At 50.8% G+C, this 23,789-nt stretch overlaps 2 protein-coding genes across 5 annotated transcripts in view; both read right to left on the bottom strand.

Moving 5' to 3' along the window:
• LOC108553027 (uncharacterized) overlaps positions 1–8,695 on the bottom strand; it is a gene marked incomplete at its 3' end in the record, with an annotated part of 198,678 nt that extends 189,983 nt beyond the window's left edge. Inside the window, exon 1 of the mRNA XM_017907767.1 lies at positions 8,353–8,695. Coding sequence (XP_017763256.1) covers positions 8,353–8,695 — 343 coding nt within the window. The remainder of the gene's footprint in view (positions 1–8,352) is intronic.
• Positions 8,696–19,868: 11,173 nt separating this feature from the next.
• Positions 19,869–23,789, bottom strand: part of Pi3K21B (phosphatidylinositol 3-kinase regulatory subunit alpha) — a 28,468-nt gene continuing 24,547 nt past the window's right edge. For all 4 annotated transcript variants that reach the window (XM_017907792.1, XM_017907791.1, XM_017907788.1 and 1 more), the window contains 7 exons: positions 23,536–23,743; positions 23,225–23,458; positions 22,817–23,141; positions 22,492–22,739; positions 22,229–22,405; positions 21,892–22,146; positions 19,869–21,787 (listed from right to left, as the gene is read on the bottom strand). In XM_017907792.1, coding sequence (XP_017763281.1) covers positions 21,502–21,787; positions 21,892–22,146; positions 22,229–22,405; positions 22,492–22,739; positions 22,817–23,141; positions 23,225–23,458; positions 23,536–23,743 — 1,733 coding nt within the window. In that variant the 3' untranslated portion in view covers positions 19,869–21,501. The remainder of the gene's footprint in view (positions 21,788–21,891; positions 22,147–22,228; positions 22,406–22,491; positions 22,740–22,816; positions 23,142–23,224; positions 23,459–23,535; positions 23,744–23,789) is intronic.

The following is a 23,789-nucleotide window of genomic DNA, read 5'->3' on the forward strand; positions in this document are numbered from 1 at the left end:
CCCGGGGTTCCTCGTTTATACCCGGACCTTCCGACGACGAACCTCCGTCACCCTCGTATTTCTTATCCTCCAGCGTTCGCGGCTCTTCCGCGTCGGGGTCGTTCCATCGCGCCGGCACCACCCTGGTACCACCTCGGCCATTTACTTCCGGCTGCTTTACGACCGACCAGCCGTCCTACACGGGGAATCATCGAACTCGGATGATATATCCGATGGGGCGCGCGAGGACTCTGTCGAACTCGAGGGTACGGTCACGGACGAAACGACTGTTCGCGGAGAGACGCGGAGTTGGGAGTACGCTCGAGCGTACGGTGGAATTTCGGTGACGAATTCCGGGGGAGACCGAGCTAGTTGGAATACCGATATGCACGCGTACGGATATATATTTCGCGTTGCGTTCTTTCGTGGACGAAGAATCGCGTTACCGAGCGAGGAAAAAGCACGTGTTCCGCGCGGACGCGGAACCGGAGCCGAAAGTATCCGATAACTGGGCGAAACAGCGGGCCGGGGAAAAAGCAACGATTTTAATTTTACGCTGGTTGCAGCTGGAACTGGTACCGAATTCACGGTATGGTTTTCAAAATCCAGCGGACAATGGTCGGAATCAGATTCGTTGTCAATCTCCGTTCAGCCCCCGGGCAGCTATAATATACGAGGGGCTGAGCCCGGTGAACGTTAAAACACTCGCTGTTGCTCGCGTTTTAAAGAGGACCTGTCGATCTCGATCGAATCTCCTGATCGATCCTCGACGTTCCGCTCTCGCGTTACGACCGCTCGAATCTGACCCCGGCGACTAAACGAGAGGTAGTTTCGTTGAACTCGATTACCCGGTTCGTTGATGCCTCGTAAATAACGCTGCCAAGTTCACAGCGATCGCGAAGGCCGCGTGAAAACAGCCGTGCATCGTCGAGATACCTGTGTGCCGTATATGGGTTACCTATAGCCTGCTCTCTCCTCTCTCTCTCTCTCTCTCTCTCTCTCTCTCTCTCTCTCTCCCGCTATCCGTTTTCGTCGTCGATGGCCGTCGTTAAATACAGGCCGATGAACGTCGGGGAATCGCGTTCCGGCGGAGACGGGGCGAAAGTTGGGTGCTTAATCGTAAGATAAAGGGGGAAGGACGATGTATCGGAATTTTCCCCAGAGTTTCTTTAAAGACGGTATTTTAAAAGGCGAAGGCAGGAAGGGCTCCCGTAGGAAAGTTCGCGGGCAACTTCTTTTCCGCGAAAGGATTAACTTCATCGGCTTGATGGATCGATGTTCCTGGAAGCGGACTTTAAATGCATAGCTTTAACCTGTTGTACAGGTAGTCGAGCGTAACTACGCGGATCGCCATTAAATTTATATTCTTTTTGTTCCGATCGAACACCAAACGCGATATAAATAGTGTCGCCTTTGTGCTAGAAATTTATAGTAGCTGCCGCGATATAACGAGGTCCTAAATTAAGGCATCGAGCCCCGATCGAAGAAGCCACGCTCAGGACCGCAAAGAGTCCTGGCTTTTTTCAATAGACACTGGATCAATGCCAAAGTGTACTCGACGCGTGTACTTCGCGCCGAACTGCCAACGCTCCGGCGTATCAACTTTGATACCCTCGCCGACGAGTCGGTTATTCGTCTCCAAGCATCCTTCGTTCCTCTCCTCCTCCCGTGATTTATTACCCCCGTACTCGCGTATCTCGTTCAAGAATAATCGACTCGAGCGCCAACTCGCGCGTTCCGTTCTCGCCTATCGACTGCCATTTTGGTACCAAAATCGGCTGCAAAAATTTTTCTATTCATCCGGAGGAATAGCCGCGATATACCAGCGCGAGATCGAGCATGGGAATTAATCGATCGCTCCCCGGAGCTTTCCTGCTTCGCGATACCTTTCCGGGTTACGTTGCTTCGCTACCGCGCTGAAATATCGAGACTTGGAAGAACTTTTACATTCTGAAAAGCAACTGGAGCGAAAAAGGTAGAGTAGAGAGGAGTTCTAAAAGGGATCTAAAAGGGAGTTCTAACTGGGAAAAAATCCAACGTCCCGAAGAGTAATGAATTTCTACGACAAATGTTTCGAGAGAAAAGAGGAATTACGGTTAAAAGAGATGGGATCGCGGGTCAAGATGGCGAGCCGGAAGGCCGCCGATGCGAAAACGCGAACAGGTATCCGCGGTATCGATAGCGCGAAATGTTGGGGAAGTAGGGCATCTGTCCTTTAATCCGAATACGAAGATTGATACGCGTATAAATATCCGGTTTTCATAGCGCGGCCAGATTTACAAAGACAAATATCCTTTTTGCCAGCAGCTGTAATTTTCCGAACATAATATCTTCCGGATGAACAATGGCAGTTATGGGAACTGCGTGGCTCGTTCTCCCGCTTCGTTTCCCTTTTACCCCGAAGCGACGCTTTTGCCGGAAGCTCGGCTCGCGACTCGAGTCTCGAGCAAAAAGCTCGTCTCCGCGACACTGGGGCCCTCGTCGATATTGATTTCCTCGCAACGTTATTTACCCCCCACTTTTCGCGCCCTTACGACCGCCAGTTCTTCGCTTCGTTACCGCGGCCACGACGAAAGGACCAGAGCTTTCGATGGCCAGTGGCAAATCGCACAGGGGTACGCGTCGCGGATCACGGTTTTGGAGAAATCGGAACCATCGAGAGAGGGTCCTGCGGCGCGTGCCCCCCTGCGAGGACAAAAGACAATCGGACGCACGAATCTAAAAAGCGAGCACCCCATTGCCAGAGCAGTGAAATCCTCCTCAAGTTACGCTAGATCCTCGATGGCCGACGAATCGTCTTGGTCGCTGCTTGCTCGCGACCGACGCGTATCTCGCGAGCGCGACGCTGTAATATTCGCAAGGGAACGTGGAGAACCGAGGAATACACCTGCGACGCGTTTCATAGAGCGGAGAAGGTTACTCTGCAACCGAACGTTGGAAAAACTCGAGGAATAAAAGGTCGTTGGGGAAGCTGGTCCACTCTGTCCCTATCGACTGCGTGACGCTTTTATACGCGTATAACGGGCACGTTGAAACGCGACGCGTGCAAAACACGACGATAAAATACAACTACGACGAGCCGGGGCGCGGTGTGCGGGGAAAAAAATTTCAAAATATACATTTTACCGACGACCCGAGCCCGAACGGGCTGACCATAAGCGGACCTCTTCCACTGCCGCTGGTCCGCAGTGGAACAGCCCGACAAGGGTCAAACGCGAACCGACTAAATTCCATTTCCGTTGATCAAACGCGAATTTCGTTAAAAAAAAAAAAAAAAAAAAAAAAAAAAAAAAAAAAAAAAAAAAAAAAAAAAAAAAAAAAAAAAAAAAAAAAAAAAAAAAAAAAAAAAAAAAAAAAAAAAAAAAAAAAAAAAAAAAAAAAAAAAAAAAAAAAAAGAAAGCGGGAGAGAGGGAAAAAGAAAGAGAGGAAGCTCCCGTTGGTCGCGGGAAGGGAAAAATCTGACCAATTAAACCGGTAGCTCTTAGCCGATGTTGGATTTTGCTCGGTGTTTTAATACACGCGCGGCGTCTGGGCAGACGACGCTCGAGCGGACGAAGAGAACAGAGGGAAAAGCGACCGGTCGCTTTCTCCCGTCGGATTTCACCCGTTAATGGGCTTTCTTCGGGGAAAATCGATACTTTTCACCGTCCATCGCCGCAAATTACGAAGGATAAAAATCTAAGAGCCATCGGTATCGTCCGCCAACCTATTTCTCCGGCTCCCTTTATCTCCTTATCGCCCCTCCTAATCTCCGCTTAGACGGGGAAGCGGAATTCTTGGCGCGAATGGAGAAAAAGGCGAAACCGGCGCGGAGAATCGGCGGAATCGGAGAGAAAAGCGGCGCGAAGGATGGGACGAGAGAGAGAGAGAGCGTCGAACCGGTCGCCGAGGACGAAGGAGCGGGGTCGGAAAAAGGGCGTAAACGCGGAAGACGACGTTGGCAGTTGGCTGGAGGTACGACGAAGAAATTGCTGGAAGGAATGCGGCAGCTCCTCGCGAGCGGACGCCGTGGAAAGTCGATTCCTCGCGCGGTGTACGCGAAACGTCATCCCGCGTGATTAACGATCGCGGAATTAATTTCGAGCAGCGACAGAGCAAATACTTCGGGGATTAAGCGTCCGGAGGCTGTCTTTGTTTTTCCGTTCAGCATTCCGTATGAAATATGTATAAAGCGTGTCCCGGTTACGGCCGCCGACCGAATTACGCGCGCGGCAGTCTTCGAGATCGGGAATTAATCAAATCGAGCGCCGCCCGGTCTATCGGCACGACCCGATTTCCCTCCCGGTTCCGCCGCAGACGTTCCGTAATAATATCGGTAAACGAGGTTTCGAGTCTCCCTCCTCCCGCGATTAATCCTCCCGGTTGCGAACGGGAAGCGGCGGAGAAGGGATTAAAAAGACGGAGGGAAAAATAGGGAAGAGAGATAAGCCTAGGATCGCGGTGTGGCCTGGACGCATCGGGGAGCTCGCGGCGAAAATTCGAGCACGAAGGAACCGTGGCCCGGTTAAGATCGAAAAGGCAACGAGAGGTGGGTTCGCGAACCGTTTCGACGATTCGGGTCACGGCAGAGGGTCGAGTTCAGAGAGGAAACGCGTATATCGGGTCAAGGAGGCCGAGGTTGCCGGCCAATTAATTAGCCATTTCTTTGACGAGGATTCTCGTAATTCGAGGTGTTCCCTTTACCGCGATACGAGTAGTAATAACGGAGCTACTTCGAATCGCTGTCGCCGCGAGGACAGGAGGATGGTCCGTCGAAGAAAGGAAACGAGGTCGAGCGAAATAAAATAAGAATACCGGTCGCGACCTTCTGCTCCGACAGACGCCATCGCTTCCAAGAGATCCGCTGGAAAATCGTGCGTCGCGTTCGAACGGAAACCCGCGAAACTGCGAGTTACGCGCGCGTTCGTCTTCGTAATCTTCCATCGCGAGTATTTCGCGTGGAATTTTTCATCGAACCACTCGGTGTCCGGCGAAAAGTCGATCGCGAGTGGCGAGGGTGCGAAAGAGAAGCGGGCAGATAGGATAACGCGCGCGCGGCGATAGCGAGCTACGCGTTTGTCACGGGAACGTTTAGAATCGAGCGGGAGCACGATCGACGGCGCCGCTATCAAAGCGGACACGACACTCGAATTTATTTCCGATAATGAAATTTTGTCGAATAATTAATTATACGGCGGGTCGGGAGCGGAGAAATCGAACCGTTCGGTAATTTAATCGAGCGGACCGCTATCGGGACCGTTCGTCGCGATATTGCGGCCGTTCTTTTAAATCGCACCCTCGTCTGACTAATGGCATTGGCGCGCGAAAATATGCGCATACGTTCGCAGCCGCGGCCACCGAAAGAGCCGAACGAACAGACGGGAGGATACCCGCGCCACTGATTTCTATGCACGCGTGCATCACGCGGAATATTAAGTTTCCTGCGAGATTCAAACTAGTAACTCCATTTTTCATGCACGGCGTCCCGTCCAAACGATCCACGGGGATAAGAAAATGGAATCGAAGATGGATCGAAGGTGGATCGAACCTGGAAGGAAGGACCGACGGCTATCCCGCAACGCGCGTTCAGTCTCTCTCGGCCGCGATTAATTAATCACGCCGGACTATAAATATCCATGGAAGCCGGCGTAACGCGGCCAGTGTACTCGCGAGATTTTCTCCCGTAAAACCGGATATATACGATTCGCGTTCCCCGGGGATACGATCGGGTAGGAGATGGTGCCGCTGTATCGGACGTAAAGCGGAAAGGGGCGAGCATCGGAGCGGCAAGGCCGATTCGATCGGTGGAAAATTTTGGGAACGGCGAGAGAGAGAGGGGCGGTGGCGGGATTCGAAGGCACTTCGAATTTATTCGAAAGCAACCTCGTTACGGTGCGGCTGGCAAAGTAGGTCGCATGAAAATAGCGAGGACATTTAAAAGCGCCTCACCGTGCGATTTAACGTCAATGGGCCACTTCTCGTTCCCCTCTTTTCTCTTTCTCCGCGGGCTGCGCGCCTCCTTTTTCTCAGCCGCAGCCCGCACTCTCTCCCTCTCTCCCTCTCTCCCTCTCGCTGCCTCCCTTTCCGCGAGTTTCCTCCTTTTTGCCGGCTGACTCGCGACATTTAAGCCAGGAGTCGTAGGACGGCGTTCGCGAGCTCTTGGAAAAATCTTCGGCCGCTTTGCACGCGAGCGAAGGAGCGAGCGAACGCGAGCTTTGTGCCCGCGCTTTTTTTCGCACAAGGATTCCTTCTCGACGGGCTGTCGCCTTCTCTTCCGCACGCTTTCGTGCCTCCGCCTTCCGCGACCTTCCGCGCGCGCCCTTCTTTCCACCCCCTCGCGATCCTCTTAAGTTTCCTTTTCCGCCCACTGCGCCCCGATACACCGGCACGGGTAAAAGCGATATTCGCGACGGTTAATTGCTCCGACGGTTATAGAACCCGGACCACCGAGAATTCCGAAATCTCGATCGTTCCTCCATCGACGAGGAGCGAAACGAACGACGCCGGGAACACCGCTTAATTTCCCACGCAAAGGTTAAAGCTTTCGTTTCTTCTTCTCCGTTTCTCTCCGCTGATCCTCCACGCGAAACTCGTCGCCCGTGAAACTCTGCTCGCAGACAGATCCGGGAAAGGAACTGATTTTTATTCCCGCCAACGAGCTGGCCGATCGAAGCGAAACGGGGGTTGCAGCGAGAAGACGCGAGAGGATGGTACGCTGTTCAGGGCCTCGACCTTCCAGGCAGGCAGAGAGAAAGAAAGAGAGAGAGAGAGAGAGGGGGGGAGAGCAGGAATATAAAAGGCCGATGAAGCTGATCGTCTTTCATTACTAACACTCTATGAGCACGTACGCGATATTTCGCCAGCAAGGAATTCCGTGAGGGGGTATAAATGACTTCCTCCGTGAAACTTACTCCTCGGCTATAGACGCTCCGGATAACCTTCGATCGTGCCCGACCTCGATCGAACTTCGTCCCACGCGGGGTTGAAATGCCCGCAGACACCGCTCCCTACGACAATGTCGACCACCAACCCCTCGCGTGTGTCCCGCTAAGTGCCGTTGTCTCCATTAACCCCGACCCGAAACCGGATTCGAAAGAACGTCCCGATTTTCGGCAGCGCGCCACTGCGCCGGCAACTATCAAGCACCGTCGATCACCGTTTCTTCAACTAGCCGACACTTTTGCAGGGGTCGTCTTCGACTCGGGGGTGCCGCGTTTCGTTCTCGAGTTTCGAAGGCGAGAGGCAGGAAATACGCGGAAAGGTACGTACGAAGGCGAACACGGTATCGGTACTCGTGGAAGCGCGCGGATGGAAAGAGGGTGAAGAGGAGAGCGAGCGACCGCGAGGGGTGGAAGAGAAAAGGTACCCAGGTCGGTCGTATAATCCGCGGATTCGAATGGCGAACGGCGAATGGAAAAGGACCGTGGCCCGTAAATTCGAGTTAATTAAAGGCATCGATCGAAGAGACAGCGCGGAGAATATTTTCGAGGGAAATTTCGCGGACGAAAAAGCCCCTACGGCTATCGGTTAGCTCCGCGTTCGTCGGCGCATCCGCCACGCGGACGAAGATTAATACGCGGCGGAAACGTTAGTCGGTTAATTAGCGGGGAACGAAAAGGCGAAAGAGAAACGCCTATCTATCCGTGGAAGAAATCGAGAGTAACGAGAGATGCGGGAAGGCCGAGGTAAGGAGTAGGTCGAGGGTGACTCGCGTTCCCCTGGAAAACGGGCCATTCGTTTATGCGGTTGTTTCGCCACTTAAATTACCGCCGCATCGAACTCGCGTCGATAAACCGTCGTTGTTGAATTAATAACTGATCCTAATTGAATTAATAATCCGCTCATCCCTCTACGGAAATTGTAATAGCTGCTCGCTGGCTAACAAAATACGGCCAGGCTATACGTACAGTTATATCGGTTCCTGTCCAATTATTGACTTCCCTTCTATCCCGCCCCCAACCACCCGCCTTCGTTGCCGGAATGTTCTATCAAACCACCGACAAAACGAGTGTTTCCAAAAAAGAAAACGCGCTCGCCGGAGAGCGGCCCGCGATACGGAAACGTCGACCTTACCCGGATTCGAGCGTTCGATCGATCCGCGAGCGTAAATCGAACGACCGGGAAACTCGTCCCGACATCCGGTTCCTCCGCAAAGAGACCCGTCGCGAACGCAAACGCGCGCGTTCTCGCGAATTCGCGATCCGTGTTTTCCCAAAGAACCGATCAAACGACGAGGATCGTGGTCCGCTTTGACGTTTCGTGGAACGAAAACGCCGGCCAGACGGACCGCGACTGTTTACCACGAATCAGCTCTGGCTAGCCAGTCTCGGTAGAGGAAAACGCGAACGCGAATAAAAGGCGTAAAACGAGTAAAGGAAAAGATCGCGTACTCACCGCTTCTGCCCGTTGGCGTCGGCGCGGACGAGGACCTTCCGGTCGGCTCCGGGATCGGGAATATCAGGTCGCAGCACTCTCTTTCCGGGAACTCGCTGGCGCGAGTACACCTGCAGCAGCACGAGAGCACGACGAGGGCCGCGGCGACGCTCGTCAGCAGCGTCGAGCGCGCGAGCAGCGTCCCGACGACACGTGACATGACTCGTCCCATCAGATCATGATACGGCATCGAGGATGACCTGTCCCTCAGCCTCTCCGCGACGCGCTCCTCTTCGACGCTTGCAACGGCCACCGGTCGACCAGTCGGACGACTGAGACGAATCCCGCGGTGACCGCGCGACATTCTCTCGTCGTCCGTCTCATCGTGCCACGTCTCCTCCACCTTCGACTCGATCCAACCGAACCGAACACTCGTCGTTCTAACCACCCTGGGATTCTCTCTCCCTCTCTCTCTCTCTCTCTCTCCTCTTCTCTTCTCCTCGTATCTTCCGTGTCACTCGGTCTCGCGCACTTTCCGCTCCGCGATTCTATCCGGCGATCGCGATCGATCCGACACTCTCTTCCCCTCGCGGTCCTCCAGCGATCCCGCGAAACGCGATCTCGCGACAAACCGGAACAAGGATCTCGACGCCGCGTCAACCCCGTCGCCCCGACGCACCGAACATTCTCTTTCTTTCCCTCTCTCTCTCTCTCTCTCTCTCTCTCTCTCTTTCCGATCTCGAGACGAGACGATCGCTCGCGGGAAAATCTGGAACGTGGAACACGCGCGAGACGCGAGGGACGATCGAACGGGATCGACGAAACCCGGAACCGCGTCGAGAGATCCGCACAAACTTCCGTGATACGAATTTGACCGGTGTACAGGCGCGCGCGCGTTACCGTGCGACTGCGTGCGTACGCGTGAGCGCGCGCGAGTACGCCGCAGAGCTAGGAGTACGGCGAAAGGTGTGCGTGAGCGTGGCTGCAGAAAACGATGCGGCAAAAGTCGCGCACTCGGTCCTCGTGTCGCGTTCCGAACACACTTGGCGCGCGCGTGCTCGTTAACCGAGCGTGCATTCGAGCCGAGACCGCGTCGCCACGGCGTCACGACGCCCAATGACGACCGCACCGCGTTAGACCGACGGCCGCGCGACTACCACCGCCCCGCCGCAACCCTCTGCCGCCCTCCTTCCACCACCACCGCTACCTGCTCACCCTCACTCCCGGCAACTTACACGCGATAGTTTCTGCGCGAAAGTGTGCGCGCTCTTCGCGTTCCGAAGCCTCCGAGCGCGCCGCGTCCTCGCACGCCACGCTCGCTTCGAACCCGTGCCTTTCTCTCTGTGCCCCGACGCACACCTGTCGGTCCGCTGCTACCCCCGATTCCGCACCGCCGCCACCCTCTTTAGCTTCTCCTTCGTCTCGATCCAAGAAGGATCTACCCTCCTCGCTAATCGGAAACGAGACTAACTAGCGCGAATCCTACCATGGGATTTTGTTTATCCTCGCGAAGGGATAGTCGAGTATCGAAGACGAGTGGACCGAGTGTGCCCCACGTGGTCGATGACGCGTTGGTTGCTCGCGAGTCGGACACGGCCCGATATCGGTGTCCGTGGTTATCGGGCCGCCCTGAACGAGACGGTGTACAGTCTACATACGCGTACGAGGATCTAGCACGTAGCACCGGTGCGCGTCGCGCTGCTACGTGTCGGTGTAACGCGATTCCACGGCAGTTCGTGGGAACGACAACGTCCGAGCGGATCCGAGGGATTCCGAGCGGAGGAACATCCCCTGGCCGGGGGTGGCCAGGCGGCCGACCAGGCGGACGACCAGCCAGCGGCCCACCGACGACCCTCGTTCCTCGTACGCGTCGTTCCTGACCTCGTTTCGCTCCGTTTGTCGAGGTCGGTTACGCGGAAATGCCCGCCGGGCCCCTGCGATCTCGAGACGATCGACGTGCCGCCGCGAAGACGAAGCATTTTCCGCGCCGATTCTCTCGCTCTCGAGGATCCGTCAGGGGTGGAAGCAATCTACGGAGGCTCGTGAAATTTTCATCGGAGCAGCGTCCAGGTCAGCGTCGCGCTGAAAATTTCACCGGTCCATCATCGCGGCACGGTCTCGCGATCTTAATAAACGATAACGGTTGTCGAGGATCGCGAGCGTTAAGGGACTCTGTCGACGAGTATGAATAACGGAGGAATTGGCAAAGTTACCGACCGCGAATACGCGAATAATTTTTCAAACTTGTCCATCGAGGGTGGATGGGTTCGATGATTTGGACAAAGAGTCGCGTCATTTGCCGCGAATCGAACGTTATCGATTAGGAAAGGTGACTGCCGGAACGATCGAGATGCGCCGCGTAATGTCTGTGCAGACGATACTATCGATTCCCGTCGATATATTCGTGTCCAGGGACGAAAAAACTCGACCGACTGGTGTCGCATAATGGTGATTCGATGGGTCGCGTTAAATAGAACCATTCTGATATCCGCTGTAACGTTAATCGAGTTTTACCACTCCCGTGGCCTGGAATTATCTCGTTCTAGCGAGCTCCATTCGCGCAAAACTCGTCATCGTCGTCGCAAATACGATAGACAGGTGAGAGGAAGCACGCGCGTGGATAAATCGCGCGATATTGCTGGATCTCGAGGGATACTCCACCGACGAGGGCGAGCCGCGGCGGAGCGAGTGGTACGAGCGCGCCACTGGTCAGACAAGGGGTATGCTACTCGATAGCGGGGCAAGTCGGCGCCCGAGTCAGTACTTGCTCGAATAATCAACCCAGGCTGCTCCTACGCGGTCGAGGGGCAGAACGCGTAAAGGGAACCTTATTCCGCGTTAATTGCCGTGTAATTTGTGGAAAAAGTAGCGAGTCTAGGCGAAAGTCCAGGGGAAACTCGAGACTCCCCGAGGAGGAGCTGGTTCGAAACTAGTTCTCCGCGTTCTCGTTAACGATTCGATCGCTCCACGCCGCGGAAGCTTCGAGGACACGCGTCGGAATGGAGAAGCAGGGACCTCGAAGGAGGACCGAAAGGTCACGCGACGCGACCGCTCTCGGAACTCGTCGATTTAGCCCAGGGTTTCTCGATAACCTACCTTTCTTCTCTGCAAATTCCGTAAGAAATAGCGATGTCCAGAAGGGAGCTATAAATCGAGGAAGATCGAGAAAGCCTGATTCGACGAATCGACTCGCTTCGATAACTTACCCCTTTGACGAAGAAATCGGCGGAGACCAGAGTTACGAGCGATGGCAGGAATTAAAAGCGAAAGGTTATGCGATCGGGAGGATCGTAAATCGCGGCGCGATCAATTTTCCGTGTTCCCTTCGTTTCTACCGAATCGTTCTACTTTTCCCGGCGAATATGGAATTCCGTTCGATTCGAAATTTATCTGCCTGCTACGCTTCGCACCGACGATTATCGTCGCGGTACCGAAACGACGCCTTCGATCGGAACGCAAAGTTTGTCGCGTGCCAGTAGAACACTGGCGGGTCCGCGTACTCGCATCGGTATCACGCGAAGGTATCCGACTACCCCCGTGATCCAGCGGGAACGAAGTAGCGCCGTACCTGTAATTCCCTTCGCTCGATAGAACTCGAGGTTTACCTTCTAGTCTCGGTCGACGTGTCTCTCTGACACGCGTAGTCTTCGTGTCCTCGCCAACTGGCCGACCCTTGCGCGTCGTAAATCCGACGCGCGCGTGGATCCATCGTAGAACGGCGACCCTATTCGGACTCGGAGGACCAAGAGAACCCAGAGGAACGGTGGCGGGGGACGGATGACGTCGGGGTAGGAAGAGGAGCAGGAAAACGAAACGAAGGCAATTGGGTGAATCAGTGTCGGCGCACTGACACTTGGAGGGTGCATTAGAAATCAGGTTTAAACGAGGTGTAATATATTCAGCGGTCTACCGCTGTATCGGGCGACGAAACCGTGGAGAGGCCGGATGCATAGAGAACTCGACGATAGTCAACGTCGGTCTGCGGTTACGGTGAGTAGAAGTGACAGCCAGTACCTGCATAATGACTCGACTGCAGCCGTGCAATGCGGCGCGCAAGCTCGCTACGCGATGCACACTGCCAATCGGAACGTTGTTTCGTCGCGTTAGGTACACCGACACGAGCCTCGCAGCTCTCTACCACCGCCGCACGACCGCCATCGCCACCTCCACCGCCACCGTACGCTACCATCGCCACCACAGTCACGAGGGTCGCGCGTCAGCGCCGGCCCTTTCTGTCCTCGCAGCCGTGTTGCCCTCGGCTATCGTGCAACCAGTCTACGCGTCTTCCCGACCTCACGCACGCCATTTTCTCCGGTTTCCTTCCGATCCGCGAGTTACCGTCGATTTCCCTCGCAACTCTGTTCGCTTGTCGATCTCTCGTCCGTTTTCACCGCGCTCGCGTCCAGTAATTCCCGCGCGTCGCGACCGGATGCAATTTTCCCGGGATCTCGATCGATGTCTCGACATTTCGCCACGCGCTCGTAATCTGCTCGTTATACCCTTCTCGGATGTCTTGGATGACGGGAAGGAGCCAGATGGTGATGAGTGAAACGCCAGGGTGTTATAAGTAAAACATATTAATCATATGCAAATATAAATGGTTTTACATGGTAGAACTACCAAATAAACGGTACAATATGAGGATGACCGTTGCGCGAAAAAGCGAGTAAACATTCATTGTACCACCGTGTTTTCATGCACTTGGGAGAGCCCTTTCGAATTTCCGTGTGCCCGATTAGAAACCGATGTAATCCGTGGACGTTGTTTTAAAAGCATATATGAAAACGATGTATATCCGCGCGATCTCGAAAGACTCGAGACGTCTCAGCGATCTCGAGCCTCGTGGTGTGTCCGAATCGCTTCGCGTGCCAATCGCGGGGACTCGAGGAAACGGGCCCTCGGTCCGGGTTACGAACGGGAAAAGGAATCGCGCGCGAGTCGTGTTCCTCGGTCTCTCTCTCGAGAGAGGCGAGAGTACCGACGCGGACGCGTGACGTCGGAAAATTTGCGAAATTTGGTTGGAAAAGTTGCAGGCGGGTTCGCGTGTCGCGTGGAGTCGTGGCGCGACCATCTCGCCACCCCGCCGCCCCTCGCCGCTGCCCATCGATCGCAAGCGCATGAAGACAGGTCGGTCCGGTAATTAAAATTTGTATCCTTTGTAGTGGTATGCACTTTTACTGCGTGCACACTCAATCACAATATATGTATGCTCGTGTCGTTGTGTTGCGTGTGTGTGTGTGTGCCTCTGTATACGTGTGTCCGTGTGTGTGCGTGATACGTGTAACTGTTCCTCGCGTCTGTATATACGTGTGTACGTGTACATGTGTGTGCCTGCACATATATAGATATATAGGTACATACATAGATCGTTCTAAGATCGCGCATGCCTCGGCGCATACATCTATATATATGCACCGTTTTTTATAATATGATTTCACTTTTTTTTCTTTTTTTAATTCTTTTGTTCTTTTCCATCGTCTCATATACTTATGACAATAATAGTATATTTTACATGCAAAAACAAAAAGTTTTATCACAGTGGGACAGCATACATTCGTTAATAACGTAATAATCGTGTATCGATAACTTCTTCTCTGCCATTTTTTGTAACGTACCCCCTCATCCCCCACCCCTGCCCACCCTCCCTCCCCCCACATTCGCTGAACCGATTCGTTTAATGATCGGCGATTATCGCCTTGTAGCGCAACCACCGCACACCGATCGTGCTTTTTCACTCGCATACAGGCGCCACGCCGTGTCCACCGACACATTTGCATCTCACACGATACCCGGCCACGTAAAACGAAGAAAGAAAAGGATTGGCAAGGATCCAAATGGACGTACACGAAATCTGTCGACCGTCGAACACGATTTTAAGACGGTTTCGCGTGCGACCATCCCCCCCCCCCTCAACCTCTCCGTCTATTTTCCTATTTCTCTTTCGCTCTCTCACTCTCTCACTCTCTCCCTCTCATTTTCTCCGACACCCTTTATCTTTACACGGACGATCGATAGGGGGCGAAATCGCCTCGAAGCCGTGCTCTCGTACGCGAGGGTTCGAAGACGCGTCGGACTATCCCCCTGCCCCGAGAAGAACAGGGCGTCGCGACGCACTCCTCGCCAGTCTCTGTGCTAGACTGGAACGCGTCAGAGTTGGGCGATATTTTATTCGGCCAACGTTGTCCTCGTTTCTCTGCGCACGAACGACGGGGAGAACGCGCGAATTCCGCCAAGATCCGCGACAAGAATACTTTTTACGTCGTTGCGAATAAAGCGAGCAGCAGCAGCAGCAGCAACAACAGCAACAGCAGAGCAGCAACGACAGCAGCTTCACCAGTGGATCAGCCCCGGAGTGCCGTCGGTGTTTAATTTTCGTCCCGAAATGAAAGGAGGTCCCCGGTGGAAAATAAGGCCCAATTCTGCGAGAGTCGCGACGCGTCAGGCGGAGATAATCCATTCGGATAAGCAAACACGGTCGACGAATTCTTCCGTTTATCTCTTCTTCTAAATTTGGACGCAGACAAGGGTAAATCGCGAAGATCGTTACGCGATCTGTTCGCGTAATTTTCTACCACATTCTCTCCCTCTCTTTCTCCCGCTTTCACTCTCGCGAACGTTCGCAACGCATTCTCACCGCGGACATACGCGCTTTCTCTCTTTCTCTCTCGTTCTCCGTGTCTCGATCGTCTCTTCTGCGTGCCGATCGCTCGCGGCGCACAGAGACGTCGAGAGAAATTGCAATTTTACAATTAGTTATGCCTAGGGTAACAATATATTGGTCTACGGCGATCCCCCATACTTCCTCTAGTTTCTATTTTCTATTGGCTTGTTGTCTCTACTTAAATCGTTAGCATTGACAAAAGAGAGGAATCGTATCCATGTTTCATCGCTTTCTCGATAAAAGGACGTATCGTGACGCTTAAATTACTCGTTTCTCTGTGTACAATAGTTCGTTAGGTAGTTTAAATATTCTCGTTAGTAACTGGAACCTGAGAGTTTTGCTCGTAGCGAAACCGCCAAGTAATATATATTTATACATATTGCTGCAAATATTAGAAAAAGGTGTGTCCACGAGCGGCCAGAGAAACTTTTCCTCCCGGCTTTCTCCGGAGATCCCTTTTGCCAAGTGTCACGAAAAAATCGGCGCACGCGGACTATTACAAGAATCGCTGTTTCCGTATTACAAATTGCGGCTTCGTTTGCGACAACTGCTGTTTATCCGTACCATTTGATTATCAATGTTTCGCAGAAAAATTTGTCTGTTTGCAAGGCTCTTCCTTTCGTGTCCAGCATACCGAAATATCCTACTAGATCAGTCGTCTCGTATCACCCTTTCGTCGCCGTCGCGGAACGACCACTGGGCATCGATCATCGATCCATCGATCCATCGATTCATCGATCGCCCATCCGCGCGTCGTACGAAATTCCTCTTTCTTCCACCATCTTCTCGCCATCACCTTTCTCCACGCATTCTCGCTCTCTTTCTCTCTCTCTCTCTCTCTCTTTCTCCCATATTTCTCTTTCTTTCCTGGTCTCTCTCCCGCATTCCGCGTCTTTTCGACTCGTAGAAAAGCTAAGGCAACTTTTACACGCTCTCTCACTCTCTCTCTCTCGCGCGAATCTTCCTCTACACACGGTCGTTGCTAGACCTCCTAGAATTCCCCCCGTTCGTCGATCCTTGGATCGCGATGATCCAACGATTCCCGCCCCGTCTTCGCCATCGATCTCGCTATGATCCACCAAGCACCCATCGAATCGCGAAGAAAAATCCGAGTCTCGTCCGGTCGATTCGATTTCTCCGGACACACCTTCATATCTCCGCCATCATCGCGAAGCTCGTCCCCCCCGTACGTGTACACGGCGGAGAAATCGACTCGTCGACTCGACGAGGCCCAAAGAAAGCTCCGACGGTCGGCACGCTGACACGAATGTAAAAAAGAATGCGGATCGGGCCCCGTGGTCGGATCCGATCGTGTGTCGCGGAGGTGACCGTCGCGAAAATGCTCCGGCGAAACTCTGTTCGCCAATGTTTCGACTCGCGAAAAAAAATCCGTTGGACCGGTCCCGCCGAGAAGTCCACGTTAATTCCCAATTTCATCCCCTCTCCTCGTATCTCTCTCTCTCTCTCGTCTCCTTACATTCTATAAAAGAGCCTCGCCACCGTAGCTCGGATATATATATATACATATAGATCGTGATGTGACACGTGTTTTGCGCCGGGCAACAGTATTGCACGACTCTCTTTTATTATGCCATAAAATCTCAAACGAGAACTCACGCCCCATTTTCCAAAAATACAAAAGGGTACCGCGAGAGATCAACGTCTCGCGGTCGATCGTCGAGTCCGCGCGAAAAAATTCACTCGAATCGATCGCCTGTGTGTATACGCGTGTGTGTGTGTATGTGTGTGTTGGTGTGTGAGCGCGGGGCCCGTTCGATGGAACGGGTCCGTAGATTCATCGGAGCGAATCGAGCCCAACGATTGGGATGCTTGGAATGATTCGTTCGTGCCCTCTTTCGTTCCCTTCCTCGACCCCCTGTCGGCTGACAACCCCCTCGGAGCGCGGAAAACGCGATGACTCGACGTTTCCTCCTTTTCATCGATTTCCCTCGTACTTAGTCGCGTGTCGGAATACTCGTTGGACTTGCTTCGCTCCGAAATTCGCTCCACTTGCACGCGAGCATCTTCTCTGTGCTCTTGCCCGATCTTCTTCCCCTCCAGTTAATGGAGGCTCAAAGTTAAACCGCCTGCGATCCAATATGTCGTCGTGGACGCGTGCACGCGCGACAAAGAGAAGAACGATCTGTCGGGAAATCGGTCGATCACGTTTTTCCTTTTTCTCCCATATTTTTCCTTCTTTTTTTTCTTCTTTTCTTTTCTTTTTTTGTTCTCTTTCCGCCTTCTTCCCGCGAAAATTGAAACGATTCCAGTGGACGTTGCGCAACCGTTTCGTACGCGATTCGCGTTCCGATCGCGCGATGCCAGAGCGGATTTAGCACGGTGACAGAAATAGGCGCCGAGTCCGGTTGCGCTCGTTACACGGTGTCGACTGTCACGGCTACGGTTCAACGTTAACGCCAAACATCCGTCGTGATCGTTCCCTAGGAAATTCTCGAGCGCGTGTGCACGCGTGCACGTCCGTTTCTCGTCGACGATATTCGAGAACGCGCCTTGACGATCTCGCGTTCCGCGGCGCGGTTTTTGGAAAACGCTCGTGGAAAACGCGATCGTCGAGGTTGGCATACCTTCGAATGCTACGTCGCGATGGTTCGATATAATATATATGTATATATATATATATATATATGTTCATATATATTTTCTTCCATTTTCCTTCCCTTCACTCTTCTTTCTCTCGCCATACTCCCACGTCATATAACGACCAATGTATCTCGTATTTCTCCTCTCAATTTTGTAATCTCTGACTAACCGTTTTGTATCTCACGCACGCGAGCGTGCACCCTCGTGTGCACGTAATGTATATATGTGTCTGTGTGTGTCTGATAATGTACGACGGTTGAGTACGTGGTCGTGTTTCACTCGTGTGCTTCGCGTTACTCCTGCTCCTGAGAAAGGACGACGAGGACGAGTCGCGAGAAGCCCGCGGGGCGGCACAACTCTGTGGGTTCCCCCGTTCGAAAAGGAAGCGGGACTGTGTGTCCCTTGAAAACCCGAGAACCGCGTAGAAAAAAGCGTGATAATGGTCATTGGGTCTCGAAAAATGTCTTTACGTGTCTTTATTGTTTCGCTCGAGAAGGAATCCTTCGATTTCCACGAGAATTCGACAAACTCGATTTTGCCGGTGATCGGCTCGCGCGGATCTCGAACTCGTCGCCATTACAGATGGTTATAACACGTAAAACTCACGCTCCCGTCATCGAATCGCTCCTCCTTTCCGTTTGCGCCGATCTCGTTAAATATTCGCCACGACTCGATCGCTTCTTTTCGATCGTTTTAATCTGAATTCTTGTTAATCGTTCGTGCGAAATTCCAACGACGCGTTTAATATCGCTGTCGATTCTAGCGCGGCTCTTCCTCCTCCGTATCGATCGTACAAATATTTCTCCAAGTTTTTCCTTTTTCTCTGTTTTTTTTTTTTTTACCCTTTTTATTTTGTTTTCTTTTTCCCCGGAGTCACGCGAAACGACGACAAAGGACGAAAAAGCGACGCGAGAATCGAGCAGACGCGCGAAGAGAGTAGTCGCGATGCAGAGGGCGCGACCGAGTTCCGGCAGCAAGCGTTCGGCGAGTGAACGATCGAAGCATGCGGGAAACGAGCGATCCGATGACAATACGATTAAACAACGATCGAATAATGCACCTGCACGCGATTGGACGATCACGGAATCTATATAAGCCTATCTGCGTGAGGGCACTTAATTTGTTTCCTTGTATAAAAAACCTAAGCTACCTAAATCTACATAATTTGAAGCCTTTTTAGGATGAGCAACGAGCCTTTCTCTTCTCCAACAATCTTTTGTTTCTCCCTTCTATCGCGTGCGTCTCTGTCCACGCTTCCCGCCATTCCTCGAAATTTTCGTCATCCTGTGTGTCGCGCGAAGGAACGAAGACAAAAAAAAAAGAAAAATAAAATAAAATCACGAAAAAAAAAAATCAGAAACTCGTCGCGGCTTTCGACTCTTTCGAGCTCGAGATGGTTCCCCGTTCGTTCGTCGATCGATTTGCACACGGTTGAGTTTCTTTTGACTATACGACAACGGGGATCGCGGGATGCGACCGGAACCGGAAGAAAATCGACGTCTCCGAATGACCACTGGAAGTGGAGGAACCATTGCTCGCTTGGATCGTCCCCGATACACTTTTACGATTACAGACCGCAATGTAATGCGTAAAATTTCTCGAGTACCGACTCAATCGCGACCGTGCCCCCTGCCGCCATTCTTCCGGTTTCCGTCCCAACCGACGAGACCCCCGTCGCCACTTGAGATCATTCAAAGAGCACGGTGAGCTTTAAAGCGAGAAAGGATCGACTGTTCTACGACTACGACTACGAGAACGAACTCGTGTACGAATTTTACCAGTATTCGGTGTCATTGGAATGCGAGCAAAATCGTACCTAGGCAAGTCTCTCGCAGGGTCAAGGAGTAATATCGAGCCGAAAGAGAAGAGAACGCGACGAGACGCGTAAGACACTGACGCGGCGCATAGAAAAAGTACTGATGAACGTGAGAAAAATTACGATTAATAAAATCACGAATAGCTTTTGCACATACGGTCGCATGGTAATTCTACTATATTCGTCGTAATCGACGCGCTTATTAAACCAACGATCACACGCTTCGTAAACCTTAAAAGAAAAACCAAATAGTAGTAGTAGTAGTAGTTGTAGTAGTAGTAGAAGTAGCAGTAGTAATAGTAATAATAGTAGTAATAATGGTAATAGTAGTAGGAATAGGAGTAGTAGTAGCAGTAGTAGAAGTGATAGTAAAAGTATAGGAGGAGTAGTAGAAGTAGCAATAGTAGCAGCAGAAGTAGTAAGAGTCGCAGTAGAAGTGATAGTAGTAGTAGTAGCAGCAGTGGAGATAGTAGTAGCGTAGAAGTAGTAGTAGTAGTAGTAGTACAAGCTATTAGTAGAAGAAAAGCGAATCGTAAAAAGCGGTTGGAAAATAATAGACACGATAATGTGTATATATATGTATATACATATACATGGTATGTATATATATGTGTATATATATATATATATCTTCTTTCTCGGCAATCCGAAATCACAGACAATATGTTTAACTTCTCGAAAAATGATCTCCCTCTCTCCCTATCTCTCTTTCGCGCTCTCACTCGCTCTCTTTCACACACTCTCTCCCTCTCTTTCTCTCTCAGCACACGCACACGTGCTTTAACACGCGCAGTAGCCTACACAGATCTGGCACAGCACTTGAAATCTATCGTATATAAAAAAGCTCCCGCGCATCCGTGTAAATTTTGTTTTCGTTGTAATGAAGCTCGAATGTAACGCGGCGGGCACGTTTAGATCGACGGTCGAACGGAAGTAGCATTTTGATCGTCGTCGTCGAATCGTACAACGGGTATTAAATGCTACTTTAACATTATTGTAAATCACTACGAAAAACTTTCCGTAAGCATCCAAAAGGCTCAAGTATATGTTGCGATGCGTCTAATTATATATTCTAATATCACTATTGAAGATCTCACGCCTCGTCGGTCGCGTTCGACGTAAACGTAGCCCCCGCACGTATCGTGTGCCGCGCGTTACAAAAACGGAAGTTTGGGAAATATTCACAAAAAAAAAAAAAAATATCGAAGAAGTCAGAAGTACAGCGGTCTACGAAATGTGTTTATCCGTTCAGCCCGAGGGGCACGGATGCGTCCATCGATCTTAGTCGTTAGATTAGTATCAAATTTTTTTTACGAAATGCAACTACCCTGATTACCAATCGAAACTGCGAGTAGTTTGAGCGTAGTCAGACTTATATATTTCGTTCTGTTCTACCGTATTCGTTTCTTCAAATTGCCTGTAAGACTAGATATATGCCTCTGTTACTCTGACGTATTCGATCGAATAAGTAACGTAACACCTTCCGACACCCAAACGATTCTTCCTACCTCGAAAGAATAAACTGATAATAAAAAAAAAAAAAAAATCATTTCCGTTCTCAGGGTCTCGCACACTCGTGCCAAAGTTAATTTTTATGCTGATCGTCGACAAGACCTATCGACAAGGTCTGCTGATCCCAAAAGAGTAACTGTAAATTCTACGCGGTGTGTGTGTGTCTGTGTCTGTGTGTATTGTACGTGTGTATGTATCACTGGTCTTGTCGACCGAAACAATTATTTACTGCGCCACGGTAACATACGTACATAATTACCTTATAAACTATAGCTTCTGAGGATTACTACCGCTACCAATGTTTCTCTCTCTTCGTTATTAATACCACTGTACTTCGTTTCAGGAAGCGTTTACTTCCCCGCCTATAAAAATGGAACCATCAATTTTCGCGTGTTAGTAGTTTCTCTACGGACAGTACCACCGTATCGATTAAAACGAATAGAAATTTCGCAGAACTCTGCTTGAAAAATCATTTGTCGCCGTTATCGCATTGTCGATCTATAGATCAAATCTCGGTGATAACCGAGAAACTTTACGCACACTTAATATCTTTGTAACTCCACTGATCGGCACACGAACATTACGTGTGCGTCATGTAATGCTGATTTTCGAGAGGACGTGTTAGCTGTAATTGATTCTGCATGTGCAACTGCATCTGTTGAGCCTGTAACTGTGATAACGCTGCGGGCGAGGCGAAAACCGGATAAGCTAGAGTCGTGTTGAGACTCTCGTTGTGTTCCTCTAAAGAATTCTGAGCGTAATGTAGCACCAAATGTTTCAAACTCTCGTGGATGTTGTAGGGTTCAGCGAATCCAAAACCACGTTCGGTACCGTATATTATGCAGTGATTCACGGTACCATTACACCTGCAGCAGAGAAGAAAAAAATTAATTGCACGCGTCTTAGTTTACCCTGTCTGGGCGAATAAAAATTTAAAAAGGATTTACAAAATTCCGACATATATACGTACATGATGGAAAGTGCATATTGCCCAGTTCTCGATGTTCGAATAAGGAAAGTACCATCTGGCTTATCGGCAAGAATTCGATCGGCATTGGAACGAGAACATTCGAGATAAAGCCACGTAGTCTCGTCGAAATGAACTTCAAGATCTACTTCTTGAAGATTTCCATAAGTTAGATCGCCCAATAAAGGATTCGATAGCGAATGATTCATTATGAGTTGGCTTATTTTATCTTGTTTCATACCGTTCTTTTTCAACCATCTGTAAAGCAAAAACGTATAAGTATGGTGGAGACTGGTGATTCTAAAGGAACATGTAAAATTGGAGAAATTAATATACGCACATGAGGTGCTTATCCCTTTGACGTACGAGTTGCAAGAGTTCAGGTTTCAATCTGTGCATTTCTCTCTCAAGAGTTCTGTTATAAGCAATCTGTTCCTTCAAGCTACAATCCAATTGTACCCTGCTATCTTCTAAGGATTTCAGTCTTTGTTTCAACAACTCGGCATTATCGGTTAGCCTGTAGGTAATTACGAAAAAGGTAATTACGAAATTTGTACTTGCAATCTGGGACTACGTTAAACGCGTTTATGGATAAAAACTCACGTCGATATTTCATGCGGTTGAGCTTCCTTATGAAATTTCTCTTGCAATTTCATTTGATCCTCGAACATTTTGATAGCCTCCGAAAAAGCCTCTAACGCCTGCCGTTTCAGCTGTACCTCGAAAGACGTTCTATTGTACAGTTCCGTGAGTTCCTTATACTCTTTCAACGCAACGGTTATCTCCTTGTCAAGTTCGACATATTTCTGAGCAACATTCGCCATATCCGTTGTACTTGCAATTTCATCGTCCTAACGGAAACAACGAGAATCACGGTGTAGCGTAAATTACTCATTACAAACGCGTCGAGGAATCTGACGAAAATTACCTGTTGAAACCGAGATACGGGATACAACAATTTAATATCGAGCGTCGAATTATACTGTGCCAAAGAACAATTCCTGTAGTGATCCACCAGTTCGATAACCGAATGAAAGTTATACGGTTCCGAGAAGCCGTATTTCCCGTTCCGTTGACAAATCTTGATAAGCTTGTTGGTCCCACCTTTACGCAATGTCAGTGTATACTCCCCGCCTTTCGAAGACGCGTCGCGTACCAAGAAGGTTCCATCCGGCGAATCGATCATCTTCTCGTTCACATCGTCCCTGGTGATGTCTCCCCAATACCATTCGGCCTCCTGAAGCGTGCGTGGCCTTTTCGGAACGACATATAGCAGACTATAGTAACCAGAAATACACGGATCGTATAGGGTGCGTAAAAATAAACGGTCGTTTACCTGTGGGGTTGTTGCTGAGACTCCTTGCTCTCCGAGACTGACACCGTTCGGTCCATAGAACTATCCTCATCGAGAACGGAGAACGGATCTAAAACTGGAAACTGCGGCCTCGAAACTTTTCGCGGTGGTAGCTGCGGAGGACTCGCGAATTGCGGCAATCTCTCGTTCCAATCGCCATGCAACAACAGTACCTCCACTATTCGTATATGGGCCTCGATATTGTGAACAATTTGTCTATCGTCATAGGAACAAAGATTGAAAATCGACGATAGAGGAATTACAGATTGCATCGGACCTGATATTATACTCACACGATCCGCTCCCAAGGAGGCCTGACGAAAATATGACACAGCACTTGTATAAGGATCGTGGGAGGTTCCGTGTAACCTCTACCGTGTTGTAATTGACAGATTCGACAAAAATGAGCCATCAAGTGAAACAGGGTACTACGGTGATGTTCCGGAAGTTCCGAAATGAGCTGTCCCAGGCGTGCTGCACACTGTTCGTCGCTTTTCGTATCTAGAGATCGGAGGAAGGAATATATAACATAGGGATTTAAATAAAG

This window comes from Eufriesea mexicana, unplaced genomic scaffold (genome assembly GCF_001483705.2).
Source record: "Eufriesea mexicana isolate 0111107269 unplaced genomic scaffold, ASM148370v2 scaffold9008, whole genome shotgun sequence".
NCBI lineage: Eukaryota > Metazoa > Arthropoda > Insecta > Hymenoptera > Apidae > Eufriesea > Eufriesea mexicana.